Source organism: Electrona antarctica, assembly GCF_951216825.1.
Source record: "Electrona antarctica genome assembly, chromosome: 17".
Lineage (NCBI taxonomy): Eukaryota > Metazoa > Chordata > Actinopteri > Myctophiformes > Myctophidae > Electrona > Electrona antarctica.
Window position 1 is genome coordinate 2,767,632 of NC_136798.1, and position 16,621 is coordinate 2,784,252.

The 16,621-nt window shown below is 42.0% G+C and overlaps 2 protein-coding genes across 3 annotated transcripts in view; both read left to right on the plus strand.

Moving 5' to 3' along the window:
• LOC306940711 (E3 ubiquitin-protein ligase RNF19A) overlaps nt 1-4,423 on the plus strand; it is a 34,243-nt gene extending 29,820 nt beyond the window's left edge. For both annotated transcript variants that reach the window (XM_079525841.1, XM_079525842.1), the window contains exons 8-10: nt 793-930; nt 1,653-1,917; nt 2,473-4,423. In XM_079525841.1, coding sequence (XP_079381967.1) covers nt 793-930; nt 1,653-1,917; nt 2,473-2,746 — 677 coding nt within the window. In that variant the 3' untranslated portion in view covers nt 2,747-4,423. The remainder of the gene's footprint in view (nt 1-792; nt 931-1,652; nt 1,918-2,472) is intronic.
• Nucleotides 4,424-6,000: 1,577 nt separating this feature from the next.
• Nucleotides 6,001-16,621, plus strand: part of LOC306940720 (low density lipoprotein receptor adapter protein 1) — a 95,654-nt gene continuing 85,033 nt past the window's right edge. Inside the window, exon 1 of the mRNA XM_079525858.1 lies at nt 6,001-6,383. Within this exon, the coding sequence (XP_079381984.1) occupies nt 6,299-6,383 (85 nt within the window). The 5' untranslated portion in view covers nt 6,001-6,298. The remainder of the gene's footprint in view (nt 6,384-16,621) is intronic.

Sequence of the window (16,621 nt, forward strand, 5' to 3'; positions counted from 1 at the left end):
TTGCCTCGTAGACTAGATGCTGCAGTCCCAGTGTTTTAGCACACTCACAGGCGCGTTAATGATGACCTTTTGTTAGTTCTGTGCACTGCTTTGTTTGCCCAAATTCCTAGTGAGATCACATGTCGTGTAATCATCACACGGCTCAGGAAGAGGCTTCTGCTCATCAAGTTTCAGGGGCTTATGTTGAAAGTGAGGGTGGGGTAGTGAAATAGTCAAATACGTGAACACACGTCATTGCTGTAACTTGGAAGAAAATAAAGCACTGTTAAATTTAGGCATAATTATGAAGACTTGTTTTTGCTAACAAGATGTACTTCTTAGAAGCTACTTTAAATGTAATCGTGTTATTCTCATAGGTCTTTGGAGTACATAACATTCAGGGCGGGAACCCCTTTTGGTGTTTTAAGCATTATGTTATACTTTAGCTATTGAAAAATAGCAGATCTACAAGCTCATAGCGCGGCACCGAGTGCCGCACTACGAGCTTGTAGGTCTGCTATTTTTTTTAAATCGCGAAAATGTGGCGCAAATCTTTTAATGTATATTCTTTCAGAGTGAACGTTTTTACCTCAAATATTTTCTTCTGGGGGGGGGTGCCCTGGAACAACATATTTTCAGATGGGGGTCGGCGGGCCAATTACATATAGTTTTTGATGTCCTTGACATGAAATATTGAGCACCACTGATATAGAACCAAGTATTTCAGGTATGTCATGATTTGAATGAAGACATTTTTAAAATTTCGATGTCAGGCCTTTAAATCTGCTGCTCGTTGTCTTGTGTTTTCTGCAGGTGTGGGTGTGCCGCTCATGCTGACGTATGTCTATGGGGTAGTTCCCATGTCACTGTGCAGGAACGGCTGGTGTCGGCCGCAGGGCGAGCCCCCTGATTCTGAAACACACAAGATCCAGTTGGAGGATTTAGCCAGCTGTAAGTATACTGTAGCTTTCGTTTCACTCAGTACTTGGGTTTAGGTTTAGGTCTAGCTCTGGTCCATAGCTCTAATGCCGTTGCATTTAGAGCTATGTTTCCGATGACTTCCGGGGCTCGCATAAATACAGACCAGCCTCTCGTCTTTAGTGTAAATAAAAATAACGTTTTTGCTTCTCACAAAGGTGGGTTGTGTCATTAGAAAGCCTACTTTCCTTAGTGGAAGCACTCTGAGCCCCCCACCACACGTATAAAAGGTACTTTTTGGCCAGAAAAAAATATTCTGTATGAGGGTTTTCTCTTGGCAATATCGGTAGAGGGCGCAGTGGAGTAACTAAAAGTATTTCTTTTTCTGTGGAAAAAGAATCGCTTTTTGGCCAAAAAGTACCTTTTATACGTGTGGTGGGGGGGCTCAGAGTGCTTCCACTAAGGAAAGTAAGCTTTCTAATGACACAACCCGCCTTTGTATTGGTGAGAAGGAAAAACGTTATTTTTATTCACGCTAAAGACGAGAGGCTGGTCTGCATTTATAGCGAGCCCCAGAAGTCATCGGTAACATAGCTCTAAATGCAACGGCATTAGAGCTATGGACCAGAGCTAGGTTAGGTCATTAGACAGAGTCCTTTTGCCAACTATAATTGAATGGAACTAGGTAATAAGTGCATTATGATTGTTGCTCTGAAGCGTGGCCTGATCTGATGAAGTCTCAACTTCTCTTGAAGATCTCCTGTTCTCTCATGTAGTCAGTGACCACTGGACGGGTCAGAACAACCCGGCGCTCAGTGACACCAGCCTCCAAGAAGTCAGGGTCAGTGTACAGGAGGTGGGTGTGCTCCCCAGTACAAGCAACACCCCTCCAGAGCCTGGGAGCTATACGGAATTGGACGAAGCCACGAAGCGCCACGTATTCACACAGCACGACAGCCAATCAGAAGACTGTGAAGTGGTTATTGTGCCTGAGCCTGACAGCAATGTCGACTTTTTAAGGTTAGTCTTCTTTCTGCAGCATCACTCCCAATCTTCCGCCGTCGTCTGAAAACCCACCTTTTCAGACTCCATCATGGCCCGTAGCACTTGCCCTATCCCCTTAGACAGCACTTAGTATGTATAGTTTATATGTATAGTTTCATTATATAGATATTCCACTGTTACGTTCTTAGCTTACGCATGTTTCATGATAACTACTTTTTATGTATGTGATGTATTGCCAATTGCCATGCTTTTTGTTCTTGCTTAATATAAGTCGCTCTGGATTAAGAGCGTCTGCTAAATGCCTAAATTGTAAATTGATTCTTGAAAGAAAAAGAAAAGAAAGTGTATCGTCCGGAGTCTTGCACTTTTCACTGTGTGTTTTGCTGTCACAGCCCCGGCCTGCCTAGACTGTGGAACAGCGTTTCCCTCCCTATCAGATCTGCCCCCTCCATTGAATCTTTTCAAGTCATTGTAGTGACTGTAGTTTGTTTTAATTGCTGGTTGTTTTTTTTGTGTTTCTATCATTTTTATTGTTAATTATCAGGCTGTATTCTTTTTTTTTTTTAACAGGGAAGGAACAAATATTGAAGTTCGTGTGGAAATTGAAACCCAGCCTCGAGGTGCCCGCCGCCAGTCCAGCCTGAGCAGTGTCCTGTCCAGCCGAAGCCGCTCGCTGGAGTCCCTGGGACATTACCACTCCCAGTCGCAAGACTACCATTGTGCCTCAGAAAGCATTAAAGGAGGAGGAGGAGGGGGGGCAGAGGAGCAGGAAGGAACTGAGAAACCGGGAGGAGGTGAAGGGGAAGGGACTGCGTGGCCCGTCTTCGAAAAGGATGTCGTCTGAGTTGAAAGTGCAGTCAGGTTTTTTTTCGCTTGTCGATGTATCCATGGACTGATGTGACTTTATGGCTTGGACCTGAAAATCATTGGCCAAGCAAGGCCAAGTCCTGCTTCCACCATAGGCCCCTCCTCCCCACCAGTTGCCTTCTGACGCCCCTCCTCGAGGAAAAGACATGGCATTAGGGAGGGAGAGTAAATTAGAAAACTCAGAATATAGAGCGCGTGTGTGTGTTGAGAGAGAGAGGGAGACTGTGCGTGTGTGCGTGCGTGCGTGCGTGCGTGCGTGCGTGCGTGCGCGTGCGTGCGTGAAAGAGAGATTACTATGTGCGTGACACAATGATGTAAAACAAATACTGGAGGGGATGAATGATAAAACAGGCAGGCACTTGTCCGTCATTGGGTGGATGGAAACTATGAAGACATTTGAACAGAAATGACTGAGACCACATGCTAACTGACTAGTTCAGTTGGGTATAAGGCTCTTTCTGCTTCTTCTCTGTCCTTTTAAAAAGACACTACCTTACTCCTTCGTCTAAAACTAGCCTCCTTCATTTGTTATGAAGCCCTCTCTTTCCTCCGACTATAATATTGTACTTCTTCTACTGACCTAACTCTCCCCCACATCCCCACATAAGAGAACAATGTAGCCGTTCCAGAAGAAGCATGATCATGTTCTGTGGGGGATGTTAACAATTTAAACATGCAAACTGTCTTGTCACTGAGGAAATATCCAACGCTTCCCAAAGCTGATGCCATATTGTTGAAAATACACTGATAGGCTACTGTGCAAACAGGGTCAGCGATAGGCTTTCTCTCAAGGTTACCCTCTGGTGTTTTAAAGATGCAGTCAGTGTACTGTTCGTACCTGAATAATATGCAAAACGTAAGCAGAAGACGCATGCTGCACTGGTTCAGTTCTTCAGAATGAATTCTAGAAATGGTGAACGGACTGAGAGTTATACAATCGACAGAAATGACTTTATTTCAAGACTGTTTGTCCTTTATAATTGGGGTAAAAAAGGTTTTCTGTGACTTTGGGTCCATCGCCTGACTGAAATGACATGCAGGGCTTATAAATTAACCATAAACAATGTCAATCAGTTTCACATCCAGAGTCTTCCATGGAAGGAAATAGGAAAGGGGTTGCGGCCGGGGGGATTATTTCGGTGTTTGCGACTTTAGGGCCTTCGTTGGAGGCCATTTGAAAGATTTTGAGGAAAACATGGCTCTCTCTCGCTTTTCCAGTTTATTAAAAAGCGTATTCTGATGCAGTATTTCACTGTCATTAGGGGTAGCATCGCCACGGCATCCTTTTTAAGACACGGAACAATAACAATAGCTGCATGATTCTACTACTACTACGCGCTGTGTAGCCAGGATAACACATACACACACATACACATAAATAACAGCGAGTGTATGTATGTACTGTAGTTGCAGTAGTGTCCGATTAAAAATAAATGAACTAGAGACCAGACAGAACAGAACACTGCATAATTGCAGCATGCCACCTCAGGCTATATACTGTAATAATCCTTTCTAAATTAAATACCTAGCCTACATTGATTTCCTTCCTGGGCGAGACATTATTTGTGAGATTAACTATTGTAGGCTGATGATGATCACACTTGACACGAAAGCCCCACACTGTTGAGTTGTGCAGAGAACCTAAATAAAGATTTCGCCATGAAGGACTTAAAACAATTATGCTTTGTGTCTCTGTGTGTGTATGCTCTTCATTTCCTTCAGTTGAACTGGCAAACATTAATGCATATTTACAATTTTGATCTAAGTCTGTCAGAGAAATGTTTGCCAATAAGCAACATTCTATCATTTTACCATTTCTGTACATTGTGGGACTAGTCTGGCATCAATGATGTAGGTCTGTAGCATACAGTGGACTTTGTAATTGCTGTTTTACATCAATAGAGGGCGCTAATAGACAGCAAATGTATAGGACGCATCCACTGAATTACATCAACCAAAGTATTTTCAAACCAATAGGATTCTAATCAGCTTTTCAATGGATCTTTAAAAGTGATACAGAAGCATTGGCCCACAGGTGATACTGTACATCTGCACATTTCTTGAATTACACGACTACTGTACTGTTGCCAAATTATAGGCTACAACTTACAAGTAATGTTTCTATGCACAAAGAAACGGTGGACCCTCTTGTAAACAAGTGTAATGCTTTTTTGTGTCCACTCACAGTTAACAGTTTTTGTATTGAGTTGTACTGTACTTGAAATTAATGTACTGTAATTCTGCAAACTGTTAATAAATACTTCAATCAATCAATCAATCAATCAATCAATCACATAAGACCACTATCTAGTAGGCCTACACAATGCAAGTACAGGGTGGTGGTGTGTGTGTGTGTGTGTGTGTGTGTGTGCATCATGCAGGCAGGCAGAATGCACAGCGTGAGAGAAAGTGTGTGTGTTTAATTCCACACGTGTATGTATCTTTCTTAATTGGCAATGGCATGGGATGGGTGCACCATGGACTATGTGTGCAGTCAGTGCCTGTGCAAATATATGTGTAACAATGTATGAGCTGAATCGTGTATTCACACCGAGTTGAACTTTAGGCTGATGCCCTCAGGCGAAGCTTATTGGTCTGGGACTCCGGGTACTGAAGTATAATTCCATTACTTTACTGCATGAGTGTGTGTGTGCAGCATGGCAGACGAACCTATACGTGCGTGTGCGCGTGTGCCTACTGCACGCGCGCGCGCGCGCACACACACACACACACACACACACACACACACACACACACACACACACACACACACACACACACACACTGACACACATATATAAGGCTCACATCAGAATGACTCCCCATACAGATCCACTAATGAAGCTGATAGAAGAATACAGATGTGATGTGTGTGACTGTGTGTGTGTGTGTGTGTGTGTGTGTGTGCGTGTGTGTGTGACTGTGTGTCTGTGTGTGTGTGTGTGTGTGTGTGCGTGCGCGCGTGTGTGTGTGTGTGTGTGTGTGGGGGTAAAAGCAACATGCAGTTTCCCGTTGACTTTAATCATTCTTTCTCACGTACATTGTATAATCTGACATTTTGATTCCACGCAGCTCAGCCTCATCACGCTGACATCTCGGCTCGCTCCACAATTAATTAACACCCCAGTCGGGGTACCTACCACCACTTTCACTTTTGAAGTGGGTGTGTGCAACATTCGAAGGGAACGCCCTACATTTGTGACTTGCCCGCCGGCGGCAGTTGCTGCCAATCCAATCCATTCACTTCATTACAACCACGGCAAGGGAAGACACACTCTTGTGTTTCCCCTATCAATGTACCACTGAGTGCAGACTCCAGTTTCAGAGGGGGAAATACGGGGTGCACGCCACGGGAACTGGGGTCTCTGGTCTGGGGAGGAACTTCATCTGTGTCTCTTGCCCATAATAATTCAGCGAACGCTACTTTCCTCTAGCTGTTTGTGGACTCCACGGAGCGGTGCGTTCACTGTGTGCAACGCCAGGCATCCTCCTCCACCTGCCCGACCGTCACACACACCTTTATATTAGCATGGATGCGTTGAAATCAGCTGGAAGAGCCATTATCAAGAGTCCCGGAGTTCCGCGGCACACATGGGGAACTTCAAAGCACGAAAGTAAGTGTCTCGAATTGTGTGGAATTGATTAAAAAGCTGGGGCTGCCGAAGACGAGACAGCTTGTTGAAAATGCTGTGAAATGAAATCGACCCCAGAGAGAGAGCGAACGACAACGAGAATGCCTTTGGCTATATTCATGCTTGTCTATGCTGTAGTCTAGTAGTGTATGCTCTGTCGTTTGGATAGCATATTTGGATAGTGTATTGTCTATTCTATTCTGAGTTAGAATACAGAATACACGAGTATCCAGTATTGATTGATTGATTGATTGAAAGATGTATTAACAGTTTGCAGAATTACAGTACATTTCAAGCACAAACTCAATACAAAGGCTGTTAACTGTGAGTGGACGACCCAATTAAGCATTACACTTGTTTACAAGAGGGTCCACCATGTTCAATTCATCAAAGGTACGTATATATATGTATGATATGTTTGTTAGAATTTATAATAGCCTATTTTTCCACAAGTTAATTGGTTTACTGAATGTAAATGTGACACTATTTAGGCCTATTTCAGTGAATACTTTGGTTACATTTTGATTAAAATATCCAGGACTTTAAAAAAAAAAGCAACAAGGACCAATTATTTCAGTATTGTGTAATATTACACCTACAGTAAGCCGGCTAGTGTAGTTGGTGTTTAATCTAAAAGAAGAGCACAATGAAATTATTCTTGAAAATATGTCAAAAGCATGTGAAGGGGATGCTTTTTGGCACATTTGCACAAGGAAGTGTAGGGGGGGCCTTTTTTCCTGGAGAATGAGAGGTTAAGAGAAAGCCCATGTCACCTTGTCACATGCCCTGTGACAGATGGAGAGGGAGAGTGATGATATGTGGCCCAGGGCACATCATGGCTGCTGTCTCTCTGGTGTGTGAAATGTTTTGAGGTCTCGGTCCTCAAGGAAACAAATTACATTTCCCCCTTTGTGTACTGCAGACTTATGGGAGGCAAGATAATAATTGCATCAGCCTTCTACTAAAAAATTGGAACCACACAAGAACATACATGACATTATATGTATGGAATATGACATGTGTGCCACAACGGTAACAGGGGCGACTGTGGCTCAGGAGGTAGAGCAGGTCGCCCAATGATCCATGGGTCGGCGGTTCGAATCCCGTCTCCTCCTGTCTACATGTCGAAGTGTCCTTGGGCAAGACACTGAACCCCAAATTGCTCCCGATGTGCTGGTTGGTAGTACCTTGCATGGCTTCTGCCGCAATCGGTGTATGAATGTGCGTGTGGATGGGTGAATGTAATGCACAATCTATGTAAGTAAGTAAGTAGCCTTGCAGAGCCATGAGGCCCATAGGGCAGGAGCCTATCTCCTGTTTCTGTAGCGTGAGGCAGCTTGATGTACAAGTACACCCCCTGGACATGACGCTAGTATGTCGCAGGGATTTACCCCCAATCCAACCCTTGATGCTGAGTGTCAAGCAGGGAGGCAATGGGTCCCATTTTTAGAGTCTTTGGTATGACCCGGCCGGGGATTGAACCCCGACCTCCCAATCTCAGGGCGGACACTCTAACCACAAGGCCACTGAGCTGGTAATCTATGTAAAGCGCTATATAAATGCACCATTTACCATTTAATGGTAAAATTGCATGTGTATCAATCAAAAGATGGCTATTGGGGAAACAAAGGAAACCCCCAGAATAATTCACCATAAACCTTACAACTCCAATATGTTTCGCAGGGTACTCAATAATTTGGTGTCATCATGTTGCATTCTGCCCAGGGATTCAGTCACCCTGAACAGCATTCACTGAACAGATTTTACAGGCATTAAACTCTCCTCGTAGGAAATGCTCTACATTGATTATTGAATCTGAAAGTGAGCCTGCAGGGTTTAGACGTGGCCTCTTTGGATAGTTTCTTTTTTAATGAGGCCATCTGTCTTTTTGCATGCCTTACTTTTCTGTGAATTCAGAAACAAGATTCAGTGTTAAAGTGGCAAGCCGTTTGGGATATATTGGCAGATGGACCGAGTGTACTGATCTCAAGATGCTAATTTATCTCCATGGCATCTGAGACGTATCGTTGAAATATTTCATTATTGACTTCACTCTCACCATTCCCTGATGTCTTTGTAAGATAGAAGAGTACTGCAAGCTACAGTATGCTGGGATTTTGAAGGGCTCATTGACTGTCATATTGTTTATCAGAGCCTGCATGTGCTTTTATTTTCATTGTTGCAGGCATTATTACAGACGGGGAGAAAGATGGAATAGAATTTGCCTATTGGAGCAGAATTCAACTGCATTAGGGTGCCATGTGACAAAATCAATTTCTGTCTGACAGTCGCCAGAGGTATCCGTCTGGAAGCCATGTGAACGCAGCAGAGTCACAAACAGTACAGTGACAGATAAGAGTCACAGATAATGTCCATGAGCTAGTTAGCAGAAATTTGAACGGAGGAAAGAACAGTCTCCTCCTTGCCAGTTGCCAGCGTGGTGATGTGAATACTGCAAACAAGTCTTTACCCATTTTGGGCCGGGAACCCCTTTTGGTGTTAGCATTATGTTATGCTTTAGCTATTGAAAAATAGCAGATCTACAAGCTCATAGCGCTACAAGCTTGTAGGTCTGCTATTTTTTTTTTAAATCAAAGAACGACTGACATAGAAACATAGCCTTTTCAGAAAACTGTCAGGATGTAGAAGACATTTTTAGAATCTGATCTCAGGTTAACATCTCAGTCACTTGCCAGACATCCACATGTGATTTGAGCCAATTGTATTGTTGTTGTTGTTTTTACCTCATTCCTCGAATGTGCAGGGAAAAGATTTGTGCTTCTGTAATGCATTTCTTTCTTTGTTCAACCCCATTTTATTCAGGGCCTCAAACGGAGAAATGGATTAAATACCTTAACCATGTACAAGGCTTATACATTGCAGTAGTTGCCTAGGGGTAGTAGTAAGGAGGACAGGTGATGGTGAGTAGCTTTCCAAACAGCTTTATTGAGAGATGTACAGGAATTGGCTTTGTTGTAGAACTGACAGCACTGCTCAAGGAGATAATCGACAGCTGCAATTCACGTTTAGATTGTGTCGTGACACTACTGACAAATGTCTGGAACTTGGAGCGCTTCCAAGTTAATTAAACTGACCTTGTTAAAATCTCATGTGTCCAGTCACAAGCAGTAGTTGGCATGTGAGTCTACTGTAGGTATTATTATTCAGACCAATGACAAGGACATTTTAGTAATTAATTCAACAAGTACCTTGTTGAATTATTCAAAACTGTTCTTGGACATTCAGCCTTCACAGTGCTAGTTCTCTCCACTCAGATAATCACAGCATAACTTAGTGTCCACATATCACCTACCATGAAAGCAAGATATATCATGGTTACATCACTCCCGCATCTGCTAAGCCTTTTTTAGCCCAAGGAGTGTTTTTCGTGCAAAACGAATGCTTGGAATGGATTCAGAATCATGAAAACCCCCTAGTTTAACATGCTACTTAAACTAAAGCATAATGAAATTTAGAACATTTTGCCTTACATTATATTGGTTGTTGATGGTACCCCAACTTTCAGCAGCTGTCTCAAATTCCCCTAGGGCCAGGCCAGCTGGTCTGAATCATACTGATGGTTGGATCTCCGGCACCGCCCACCAGGCAGTCTACCTGCATGCTTAAACGCAGAACAAGGGTAAGACAAACAAGCCAGAGGGCCGTCATCACAGCAGCTATAGTATAACTACCACACCTCCCACTTGCAGAGATAAGGCTTGGGGGAGATTTCCTCTCTAATGTAACAAGGGAAAAACCAAGCTTTGAATGTACCTCCGGCACATTCATAACAATAACCGTTGCCAGTTAATCTTGTATGCAAGTCCAAATAAAGGCAGGTTTAATTTCCTGTACATGCACACACAGCACTCCCCCATGCAGCTCCTGTTGGCCCGTTGTCATCTGTTAGGGTCACAGCAACAGTATGGGACGGACAGAAAAGGACACAGCATGTGCCTCGACACTAGTGCAAGCTATCCATTTGTATCGCCCTGCAGGTGGAAGTACCAGCCTGTCTGTGTTTCAAAAAATCAATCGCAAATTGCCGTAGGTTCATGGTTCAAGGTTGGACATGTGGCACTCAAGGTTTGGTTTGTAAAAAACAAAAAACATAGGAGGCAACATTTTCTTAACCACGTTGAATCGCAGGCAGCACCTGTGAGCTTGTACACGACTACTTTCACTATTTTAAAAACATATAGGGACACGGATGCCGGGGTTAATGTGATGAACAAATATTAGTTTTAAAATTAATTGTTGTGATAACATTAAACATATCAGACGGTCTACATTTCCCAAAAGGAAATGCATGTATTGTGACCAGAAGCAGGGGTAACTTTCAAATGAGTTAAGGATATCAAAAAACTAAGGTTTTCCCCTCACAATCAATCAATCAATCAATCAATCCTGTATTTGTATAGCACATTTCATATAGCAAGTGCAACCCAATGTGCTTCACAGATTGTAAATGTTTTTAATGTTTCTTCTATTTGTAGAGAAAATAAGAAACATTTAAAATTACCAACCTAAACAAGGATTAATTATATGACCTAGTTAAAAGCAGCTCTAAAAAGGTATGTCTTAAGATTTCTTTTAAAACTGTCGGTGGATTCAGAAAGCCGCAGATTTACAGGCAGGCTGTTCCACGTTATAGGACCATAACGGCTGAAGGCTGCTTCTTGTGCCTTTTAGGTATGGCCATAGGAACTTCTAAAAGACCAGTTCCTTTTAGGTATATGGCCATAGGAACCTCTAAAAGACCAGTTCCTTTTAGGTATGGCCATAGGAACCTCTAAAAGACCAGTTCCTTTTAGGTATGGCCATAGGAACTTCTAAAAGACCAGTTCCTTTTAGGTATGGCCATATAGGAACTTCTAAAAGACCAGTTCCTTTTAGGTATGGCCATAGGAACCTCTAAAAGACCAGTTCCTTTTAGGTATGGCCATAGGAACTTCTAAAAGACCAGTTCCTTTTAGGTATGGCCATAGGAACCTCTAAAAGACCAGTTCCTTTTAGGTATGGCCATAGGAACCTCTAAAAGACCAGTTCCTTTTAGGTATGGCCATAGGAACCTCTAAAAGACCAGTTCCTTTTAGGTATGGCCATAGGAACCTCTAAAAGACCAGTTCCTTTTAGGTATGGCCATAGGAACTTCTAAAAGACCAGTTCCTTTTAGGTATGGCCATATAGGAACTTCTAAAAGACCAGTTCCTTTTAGGTATGGCCATAGGAACTTCTAAAAGACCAGTTCCTTTTAGGTATGGCCATAGGAACTTCTAAAAGACCAGTTCCTTTTAGGTATGGCCATAGGAACTTCTAAAAGACCAGTTCCAGAGGATCGGAGAGCTCTTCCTTTTAGGTATGGCCATAGGAACTTCTAAAAGACCAGTTCCTTTTAGGTATGGCCATATAGGAACTTCTAAAAGACCAGTTCCTTTTAGGTATGGCCATAGGAACTTCTAAAAGACCAGTTCCTTTTAGGTATGGCCATAGGAACTTCTAAAAGACCAGTTCCTTTTAGGTATGGCCATAGGAACTTCTAAAAGACCAGTTCCTTTTAGGTATGGCCATAGGAACTTCTAAAAGACCAGTTCCTTTTAGGTATGGCCATATAGGAACTTCTAAAAGACCAGTTCCTTTTAGGTATGGCCATAGGAACTTCTAAAAGACCAGTTCCTTTTAGGTATGGCCATATAGGAACTTCTAAAAGACCAGTTCCTTTTAGGTATGGCCATAGGAACTTCTAAAAGACCAGTTCCTTTTAGGTATGGCCATAGGAACTTCTAAAAGACCAGTTCCTTTTAGGTATGGCCATAGGAACTTCTAAAAGACCAGTTCCTTTTAGGTATGGCCATAGGAACTTCTAAAAGACCAGTTCCTTTTAGGTATGGCCATAGGAACTTCTAAAAGACCAGTTCCTTTTAGGTATGGCCATAGGAACTTCTAAAAGACCAGTTCCTTTTAGGTATGGCCATAGGAACTTCTAAAAGACCAGTTCCTTTTAGGTATGGCCATAGGAACTTCTAAAAGACCAGTTCCTTTTAGGTATGGCCATAGGAACTTCTAAAAGACCAGTTCCTTTTAGGTATGGCCATAGGAACTTCTAAAAGACCAGTTCCTTTTAGGTATGGCCATAGGAACCTCTAAAAGACCAGTTCCTTTTAGGTATGGCCATAGGAACTTCTAAAAGACCAGTTCCAGAGGATCTGAGAGCTCTTCCTTTTAGGTATGGCCATATAGGAACTTCTAAAAGACCAGTTCCTTTTAGGTATGGCCATAGGAACTTCTAAAAGACCAGTTCCTTTTATGTATGGCCATAGGAACTTCTAAAAGACCAGTTCCTTTTAGGTATGGCCATAGGAACTTCTAAAAGACCAGTTCCTTTTAGGTATGGCCATATAGGAACTTCTAAAAGACCAGTTCCTTTTAGGTATGGCCATAGGAACTTCTAAAAGACCAGTTCCTTTTAGGTATGGCCATAGGAACTTCTAAAAGACCAGTTCCTTTTAGGTATGGCCATAGGAACTTCTAAAAGACCAGTTCCTTTTAGGTATGGCCATAGGAACTTCTAAAAGACCAGTTCCTTTTAGGTATGGCCATAGGAACCTCTAAAAGACCAGTTCCTTTTAGGTATGGCCATAGGAACTTCTAAAAGACCAGTTCCAGAGGATCTGAGAGCTCTTCCTTTTAGGTATGGCCATATAGGAACTTCTAAAAGACCAGTTCCTTTTAGGTATGGCCATAGGAACTTCTAAAAGACCAGTTCCTTTTAGGTATGGCCATAGGAACTTCTAAAAGACCAGTTCCTTTTAGGTATGGCCATAGGAACTTCTAAAAGACCAGTTCCTTTTAGGTATGGCCATAGGAACTTCTAAAAGACCAGTTCCTTTTAGGTATGGCCATAGGAACTTCTAAAAGACCAGTTCCAGAGGATCGGAGAGCTCTTCCTTTTAGGTATGGCCATAGGAACTTCTAAAAGACCAGTTCCTTTTAGGTATGGCCATATAGGAACTTCTAAAAGACCAGTTCCAGAGGATCGGAGAGCTCTTCCTTTTAGGTATGGCCATAGGAACTTCTAAAAGACCAGTTCCTTTTAGGTATGGCCATATAGGAACTTCTAAAAGACCAGTTCCTTTTAGGTATGGCCATAGGAACTTCTAAAAGACCAGTTCCTTTTAGGTATGGCCATAGGAACTTCTAAAAGACCAGTTCCTTTTAGGTATGGCCATAGGAACTTCTAAAAGACCAGTTCCTTTTAGGTATGGCCATAGGAACTTCTAAAAGACCAGTTCCTTTTAGGTATGGCCATATAGGAACTTCTAAAAGACCAGTTCCTTTTAGGTATGGCCATATAGGAACCTCTAAAAGACCAGTTCCTTTTAGGTATGGCCATAGGAACCTCTAAAAGACCAGTTCCTTTTAGGTATGGCCATATAGGAACTTCTAAAAGACCAGTTCCTTTTAGGTATGGCCATAGGAACCTCTAAAAGACCAGTTCCTTTTAGGTATGGCCATATAGGAACTTCTAAAAGACCAGTTCCTTTTAGGTATGGCCATAGGAACTTCTAAAAGACCAGTTCCTTTTAGGTATGGCCATAGGAACTTCTAAAAGACCAGTTCCTTTTAGGTATGGCCATAGGAACCTCTAAAAGACCAGTTCCTTTTAGGTATGGCCATATAGGAACCTCTAAAAGACCAGTTCCTTTTAGGTATGGCCATAGGAACTTCTAAAAGACCAGTTCCTTTTAGGTATGGCCATAGGAACCTCTAAAAGACCAGTTCCTTTTAGGTATGGCCATAGGAACTTCTAAAAGACCAGTTCCTTTTAGGTATGGCCATAGGAACTTCTAAAAGACCAGTTCCTTTTAGGTATGGCCATAGGAACTTCTAAAAGACCAGTTCCTTTTAGGTATGGCCATAGGAACCTCTAAAAGACCAGTTCCTTTTAGGTATATGGCCATAGGAACGTCTAAAAGACCAGTTCCTTTTAGGTATATGGCCATAGGAACCTCTAAAAGACCAGTTCCTTTTAGGTATGGCCATATAGGAACCTCTAAAAGACCAGTTCCTTTTAGGTATGGCCATATAGGAACCTCTAAAAGACCAGTTCCTTTTAGGTATGGCCATAGGAACCTCTAAAAGACCAGTTCCTTTTAGGTATGGCCATATAGGAACCTCTAAAAGACCAGTGCCTTTTAGGTATGGCCATAGGAACCTCTAAAAGACCAGTTCCTTTTAGGTATGGCCATAGGAACCTCTAAAAGACCAGTTCCTTTTAGGTATGGCCATAGGAACCTCTAAAAGACCAGTTCCTTTTAGGTATGGCCATAGGAACCTCTAAAAGACCAGTTCCTTTTAGGTATGGCCATAGGAACTTCTAAAAGACCAGTTCCTTTTAGGTATGGCCATAGGAACTTCTAAAAGACCAGTTCCTTTTAGGTATGGCCATAGGAACCTCTAAAAGACCAGTTCCTTTTAGGTATGGCCATAGGAACTTCTAAAAGACCAGTTCCTTTTAGGTATGGCCATAGGAACTTCTAAAAGACCAGTTCCTTTTAGGTATGGCCATAGGAACTTCTAAAAGACCAGTTCCAGAGGATCTGAGAGCTCTTCCTTTTAGGTATGGCCATAGGAACTTCTAAAAGACCAGTTCCAGAGGATCTGAGAGCTCTTCCTTTTAGGTATGGCCATATAGGAACTTCTAAAAGACCAGTTCCTTTTAGGTATGGCCATAGGAACTTCTAAAAGACCAGTTCCAGAGGATCTGAGAGCTCTTCCTTTTAGGTATGGCCATAGGAACTTCTAAAAGACCAGTTCCAGAGGATCTGAGAGCTCTTCCAGGCACATACCCAGGGAGCATTTCAGATACATTGGCAGGTGCATTTTTCCATGAATAGATTTGCAAACCAGCAGAGGCAGGCAGAACTCTCCAAGTAGCTCTCCAGATAGAGTTAAAAAAACGTTAAAAAAAATGATGTGGTGCGGGATAGGATATTATTTTAATCCTGTCACCACTTTGGTGATTTCAAGAACATTGGAGTAAAGTGTGATCACTGTGTGCAAAGTTAAGCCCTATGAGTTCTGTTTGATCTGATTGTAATGACCTTGTCTCTGAAGTAGGCTGACAATTCATTGCATTGTTTTCCTAGAAAATCTAACCATGGTGGCATTTACTGTATCCAGGGGGAAACGATTGATTGAATACTCAATTCTTACCCGTATGTATTTACAACAATGCTATTTACAACTTCCCCAAAATGTGAATGCTTGTCTTTTTCGCTATAAATGGAAAGTTGTGTTTTTGACTGCTGGTTATCTATCATATTTTTATGGTCTAAAAACTACATTAAGTTATAGCAAAAACAGGTCAAAAGACAAAAAAAATGTCTAGTATTGCTCTGTGATGTGTGGAATCTGCGGAATGGATGTCACTGACTCAGAGGCAGAGCTAATGTTTTTGGAATGGAAAATTATTTTATTTAAATGGCTGTATGTGTTTGTTACTGTTATGATATCAAAGCCATGCAAAAAACGCAAACCAGCTCAAGTATTTTCAGACAATGTCGCAATGAACAACTGAAGTGCATTCCTATTATATTCTCACAATTTATTGCCTGGGGTGAGACATCATGCTATGCACTGCAACTACAGTAGATAGTTCAATTAATCTTTGGCACAGTACTGCTGATTCTAAATTGTTGTAAGATCTGCACTAGCCTGGGAAAAACACTGGTAGTAAAGTAAAACCGGGCAGAAACCTTGGATCTGATCCTGTGCTCTTATTTCACTCACAATCTTTTGCTTCTTTTCATTTGTTAAATATTTATAAAAGCCAAATACAGACTTAACCACTTTAGGCCTGATGTCGAAATTTAAAAATGTATTCTAAATTCTGACAGTGTTCTGAAATACCTCATGTTTCTGTATCAGTGGTGCTCCATATTTTATGTCAAGGACCCCAAAAATGATGTATTTGGCCACTGACCCCCATCTGAAAATATGTTATTCCATGAACCCCCCAGAAGCAAAGATTTGAGTTAAAAACGTTCACTCTGAAAGAATATATTCAAACATTTTCGCCACATTTTCACGATTTTTCAAAAATAGCAGATCTACAAGCTCGTAGCACGGCACTATGAGCTTGTAGATCTGCTATTTTTCAATAGCTAAAGTATAACGTAATGCTTAAAACACAAAGGGGTTCCCGCCCAAAATGGGTT